Here is a 6,626-nt window from a genome sequence, read left to right on the forward strand (position 1 = left end):
AAAAAATTGGAAGGATGGGTTTGTCATGAGAAAAAGTCACAGAGCTTTATTATGAAAGCACATGGCATTGGGTCTTTGTTGGGATTCACATTTTAAAATCTCAAGTTTCACCCCAGACACCTCCCGATCCAATCAAAAGATCCCAAGAACCAAAGCCAACAAACAAAAAACCAAAAAAACCCCCCAAGTCTCTTGTCTGTATTAACTTTTGAGCAGCCCGAATGCTAGAGAAGAAACAGAGCTTAGCTGTTGCGTAGTCCAACACTTTGATTTTAGAGTTGCAGAACCTGAAGCCTGGAATGGTTAAATGACAGATGCAAAGTCTTACAATTAGTGGCAGCCCTGGGTCTGGACCCCACTCTGGCACCAGGGTTCATCTGTGTACATGAAGTTGCCCCATCTTGAAAGCACCACTTGTTTCTCGGGAGGTAGCACATTAGTCCCTGTTTTATCCCAAGGTGGTAGTAACATTCCTTGTTACCAAGTTGCAGAAATGTGTTAAATACTGTTCTAGATTTCCTTGGACATTGAATAGGTTTCTGGCCACCCTCCCCACTCCCATCAGTTGGTGCTTGTGCATGCAACGTGAAACAATTTTAACGTAATCCTTAAAAAAAAAAAAAGAATTCCATGGTTCGCCTCTCGCCTTTGTCATCCCACTCTGCCCTCCCTCTCCAAGTGTCCTAGGTGTTTCAAAGGCGACAGGACAAGCCACCTCCAGCTAGTCATCTGACTGCTTGTTGTTGCAGTTCCCTGGCAGCCAGAAAGCTGCAAGTTTAAGTTTAGGGAGTGACAATGCACTGATCCCATCACCAAATATCTATTTGACATTATTGACTTTTGTGGTAGTAAAATAAAAGTCCCTCATTGTACCAGCATACCTTGGTATAAGGCAATGAAAGCTGACATTGATAAACATTGTGCTCTTTCATCTACATGGCACTGGGGTTGACTCCATATTACTTATCAGGAGATAGAATAGTTTATGTAAGAACATATTCAATGCTTAACGTGCTTTTGAATATAGCTTTGAAAACGCTTTCTTTAAAAACACATTGATAATTTGCTTTTATATGTAAAATTGCTTTGGAAGTTTTTTTCATCTGTGATATTTAGGTAAAAATAGAATAATTAGTGTCCTGTTTTCGAGGCCAGTCTCTCCTCTCCTTCACTAGCATGGATAGTTTTTTCCTTTGGAGCCCTGTAAAATCAGGTCATAGAATAATGTGTTGCCATGGCAGGATGTTATAGAAGTTTCTGTATTCTTTGGAAGCCTTCAGTTGGTTTTTACATCCTGACTTTTCTAGTCCTCTCGTTTTTCTCTTTTTAATATTTATCCATTTGGCTGTGCCGGGTCTTAGTTGCGGCATGCGGGGTCTAATTCCCTGACCAGGGATCGAACCTGGAGCCCCTGCACTGGGAGCACAGAGTCTTAACAACTGGACCACCAAGGAAGTCCCTGGTTCTACAGCTTTTTAATGTCTTTTTGGCTGCACAGCATTTGCCATCTTGTTAGTTTGTTGCTGGATTCCTGGCTCCCCTGGTTGCCCACCATGTCTTCAAGCTGCTGAAGACATTTAGTACAAACCCAGAAAGATCACTCTGAGAAAAGCCTTTATTCCTCCCTGACGAGAGTGCGGAAAACAAAGAACAGGACATTTACCTGGTTTTAGCCACGGTTGAAAAGAGATTTAAATTTACTTCTTTTTGATGTTTATGGAATGTATACTTTGTGTCAAGACCCGTGTGTTCTTTTTTTAGGGAAATGGCCAAAAAGTAGGTAGATCGTTTATTTTTTTTAAACCTTAACCTTGCCCTGCATCCCCACCCCCAAGCCCAACTAATTTGTCTCCCTTCAGTTTTGGAAAAAAAGAACATAAATCGCACATGTCTAGTGATTGCCTTTCAATCACTTGGAAATCCCCAACTTTTTCCTCTTTACTTTTTCTTAAGTCTTTTGTATCTTAAAAAATTCTCCTTTGACTCTAACTTCCCCTCTTTCTACTAGTAACCACATTTCTTTCCTTTATAGTCAAGTTTCTGGAAGGAATAGTTTATATTCAGTACCTTTATTATTTTTTAAAATTTATTTTTATTGAGGAAACATTGGTTTATAACATTATATAGATCTCATGTATAGGACTTCCCTAGCGGTCCAGTGGTTAAGACTCCACGCTTCCAATGCAGGCGGTGCAGGTTCGATCCCTAGTCCAGTAACTAAGATCCCACATGCCATGTGGCGTGGCCAAAAAAAGAAGAAAAAAAAAAGTGGAGATATTCATTCCATGAATGATTTCTCTTTTACCAATCATTCTTTTTTCTAGTCTGAATCCGTTTGTTTTCTGTTCAACCAATGGAATTATTCTAACAAGGATTACTGTTACCTACTGCTGCATAACAAACCGTAAGAGAGCTAATGGCTTAACTGTTATCAATTATCTATTATCTCTTAACAACTATCTATTATCTCTCTTGATCCTGTGGGTGGCTGGGCTCAGCTGGATGGTTCTTCTGTTTCATGTGGCCTTGGCTGGGTTGCAGTCATCTGTTGGCTTGACTAGGTTGGAATGTCCAAGGCAGTTTGAAAGTTGATGCTGGGGTATCAGCTAGGAGATCTTCTGGGCTGTCAGCCAGAATGCCTTGCATTTTCTCCGTGTGGTCTCTCCATGGGTTTGGACTTCTCATAGCTTGGTGGCTGGGTTCTGAGGGAGCATTCCCAAGTGCAAAGGCAGAAGCTGAAGGTCTCTTAAGGACTAGCCTAGGAAGTTTTACAGTCTCACTTATTCCCACATCCTTTTGGTGAAAACTGGTCACAGGGCCAGCCAGATTCAAGAGGAGGGGATATAGAGTCCATTTCTTGATAGGTTAGTGGTACAACCATATTGCAGAAGAGCTGTGAAGGTGCTGCAGTCATCTTGTAAGCACAATTACGGGAAAGATCTGGCCCATATTGTCTATTGTCTATTGTACTGTATTGAGAACCAGTATCTGTATCTGTCTCTGCAATGCAATTTCACCTTGGGCTCCAGATCCACATTCCCAGTGGTCTGTCTGTCCCAAGCTCTGGGAAATGTGGCCACAATCCACCTGCCTGGCCTTCCTGTCTTCAGGCTTGCATCACTCCAGTCCACTTTTTTTTTTTTTTTTTAAGATTTAATTTTATTTATTTTTGGCTGCTTTGGGTCTTCGTTGTTGCACGTAGGCTTTCTCTAGTCACGGCGAGCGGGGGTTACTCTTAGTTGTGGTGCGTGGGCTTCTCCTTGCTGTGGCTTCTCTTGTTGCAGAGCACGGGCTCTAGGCGTGTGGGCTTCAGTAGTTGCAGCGTGTGAGGTCAGTAGTTGTGGCTCGCGGGCTCTAGAGTGCAGGCTCAGTAGTTGTGGCGCACGGGCTTAGTTGCTCCGTGGCATGTGGGATCTTCCCGGGCCAGCGCTCGAACCTGTGTCCCCTGCATTGGCAGGCAGATTCTTATCCACTGTGCCACCAGGGAAGTCCCGCCAATCCACTTTTTTACTGCTTTCAGAATGACTGATGTTTTGAGGCAGCACAGACAGCTAAACATCTTTCCTGATTTGAAACTCATCAGCGACTCTCCATGGACTTCAGATAATATTTATACTTTCTAACATGGCCCATAAGATATTTTATGGTCTGACTTTTTTTCTCATTTCCTATTATGCCTTTTTCTTTTTTTTTTTTTGGCCTCGCTGCACGGCATGTGGGATCTTAGTTCCCCAACCAGGGATTGAACCTGTGCCCCCTGCAGTGGAAGCATAGAGTCTTAACCACTGGACCGCTAGGGAAGTCCCTCCTATTATACCTTTCTAGTTATTTTCAGTTCAGCCATCCTGGCTGCCTTGTGGTTTCCAGACTTGCTAAGCTTTCTTATGTCTTTTGGCCTCTGCATGTGCAGAAATGCCTCTGTCCCAGGGAGTGTGGCCAACTCTCCTTCAACTCGAGCTCAAGCCACCTCTTCCTGAAACTTTTCCTGTACCTCCACCCCTCTTCAGCCCTGGGCTAGAGGGGGAATCCTCCCTTCAGCTCCTTCTCTGAAGACCCCTTAATGCCCCTGCATAGATCTGATGCCCCCTGTAGCAACCATAATGCCATCCTCTCATATTTACATTTTCTGCTTACCTTCTGTCAACCAGGCTATGAGTTTCTTTGAGGTCACTGGGGAGTGTTTACCTCTAGAGTGCTTGTACATATTTGAAGTTCAGTAACTGTTGAATACAAGAGTGGATCCAGAGGGGCTACCTAGCAGGAGCTACTGGTTAGCATCGAAGATAATGCACTTAGTTCAAAAAATGAACTAGAAGTTGAATATCCGCCAATGGTAAAATGGTTGATTATGGTACATCCATATTGTTGAATATTTTGCAGCTATTACAGGAGTTGGAATGGTCTGTACTAAACTAAAAAGAAGTCTGTGATGTATTATTAAGGGAAAAATGCATGAAAAAATTTTATACTATATATAAATAGAAATGTGTATATATGTTTTCATATGTTTGTATGAACAGAGCACATATGGAAAGATATGCTTCAAACTGCCAATGTTGGTTACAGGGAACTTGCTTTGTTATTGTAATTAACAGTCGACAGGTAAAAAGTAAGCAATGATATTCAGAAATGAATTTCAAAACCAGATATGAACCTGTAGACAAACAAGAAACATAGGAGATAGTGTACAAGAATAAGTATTACTTTAGCAGCCTAGGAAATGTTTACAAAAGTGGAGATCTTTTTGATTTTGGTGTGTGGCTGTTGAATGCTTATATATGCGTAAAATTAAGTCTGTAAAGATTTGGAACAAAATGTTAACGGTAATACTCTCTGGTTGGCAGATGATTTTTATTTCTACTTTTGGCTTATCTGTGTTATGTAATTTCAAAACAATGAGCACATCTTATTTTCATATTAGAAATAACATTATTTCTAAAAACAGAAGATAGTACATAAAAGCTGGTACCATTAAGCTGTCTGTTATCTGAATACCCAAGACTTGAAAAAGCAACAGTACTATGAAATGATTACAGAATGAATCCACTTGAGAACAGCAGTTGCCACATAACATTTTTTCTTCCCTTCTTGTAGCAAAGATTGAAGGAAGAGAAGGAAGCCAAGCGGGCTCGTCTGGATGGGAGACATGACTACTTATTTGCGATTGTAGCTTCCTGTGTGGACCTCAACAAAACTGAAGTGGAGGATGCCATCCTTGAGGGGAATCAGGTGCGATGCATTTGAGTTCTCACTGACTTGATTATGGAGGGCACAGCTGGCGTTGTCCTATGGCAGGGTCTGTGCTGGGCCTTAGGGAAGGGTGTCAGTTTCAACATGCTCAGGACCCTATTCTGGCTTGGTATGGGTGGTGGCAGAATGAGCTTGGGCTCTCCAGCTCTCCATGTTGAATGGGGTATTTAGAATTGACATTTGAGTTCCGGGATTCTGACAGTGATGTCTGTGTCTCTCTACATCCAGTGAAGCTGGGCTCAGGCACCATTTTGGAACCTGAGGTTAGAGAACAGAATCTCGTCTCAGCTGCTGATTTATCTTGTTTTTTTTTCTTTGTTTTTGAGTTTATCCTGTTCTAGCCTGGGAGATTGAACTGTGCCATACTTTTCTGGCTTTGACTTTGATTTGGCAGCTGAATCTGGTTTCTTTTGCTCCTGACCTGACCTCCGTCTTCTGCCCTGATATCCCTCCAAAGCCTGGGGCGTGATTTAGTTGGTGGGGAGGCCAAAATACGGGAAGATACAGTTTCCTGGGCAGAGAGGAAGGCATACCAGGAGCTGTGATGTTTCCTGAAGTTTTTTTGTTTGTTTTTTTAAAAAACTTTTTAGGCATTAAAAAAGAAATAAAGAAAAGAAAGGAAGGAAGCCCTTTTTGTTGACAGGGATGTCACATTGTTGATAATACTTTTTAGTGAAAGGCTTGTAAATGTTTGACAACCAGCTTTGGGCAAGGGGAAAGGAAGGCACTAGTTTGAGCATTTCCTGATTCTGTGGAGTAAATATTCCCACCATGGCTGATTCCAAACGACCAACATGATGTCACTAAACACCGAGTTGGGAGGAGTTGTGGTCAGTTGGCTGTCCCAAGCCTGTACGAGCCGGCTCTAGCCCTCTACTGGCTTTATCCTTTCCTGCAGTGCCACTTGGGTAGGGTTAATTGGGGTCAGTGGACCAATTCAGGGTGGATAACACTAAAATAGTTAAACTACAGAATGAATCAATTAGGAGTTGAGGAAATGTCCTTTTCCTTTTTCTCCTCTTCATAGCTAACATTTATTGAATATTTACCATATGTCAGTCTCTGTGCTGATTTTTATCTATTATCCCATTTAATCTTCATAATACCAAGAAGTAGATAAAATTATTCCCCCCAAAGGAGGCATAGAAGGAGACAAGTTCACACCGCTGATTCAGGCTTGGAGAGACAACTGGATTTGGGATAATGCAGATGGAATAACTGAATAAAAGCTCTGAACTGTAGGAATCCCAAGTCACACTCTATGCCATATTCAGGACCCAGAAATGTCAGAACCCCGGAGGCTTAAAGACAACATCCTGTACCAGGCTTACTGAGCCAGAGGGTGGGGAGAGGGCAGGGAGGGAGTTTTTTTTTTT

The 6,626-nt window shown here is 42.1% G+C and overlaps 1 protein-coding gene across 1 annotated transcript in view; it reads left to right on the forward strand.

Annotated features, from left to right (window-relative positions):
- Positions 1 to 4,330: 4,330 nt before the first annotated feature.
- DNAH5 (dynein axonemal heavy chain 5) overlaps positions 4,331 to 6,626 on the forward strand; it is a 207,251-nt gene continuing 204,955 nt past the window's right edge. The window contains 2 exon segments of the mRNA XM_007451616.1: positions 4,331 to 4,351; positions 5,095 to 5,229. Of these exon segments, the coding sequence (XP_007451678.1) occupies positions 4,331 to 4,351; positions 5,095 to 5,229 (156 nt within the window).

This window comes from Lipotes vexillifer, unplaced genomic scaffold, assembly GCF_000442215.2.
Source record: "Lipotes vexillifer unplaced genomic scaffold, Lipotes_vexillifer_v1.1 scaffold590, whole genome shotgun sequence".
Taxonomy (NCBI): Eukaryota; Metazoa; Chordata; class Mammalia; order Artiodactyla; family Lipotidae; genus Lipotes; species Lipotes vexillifer.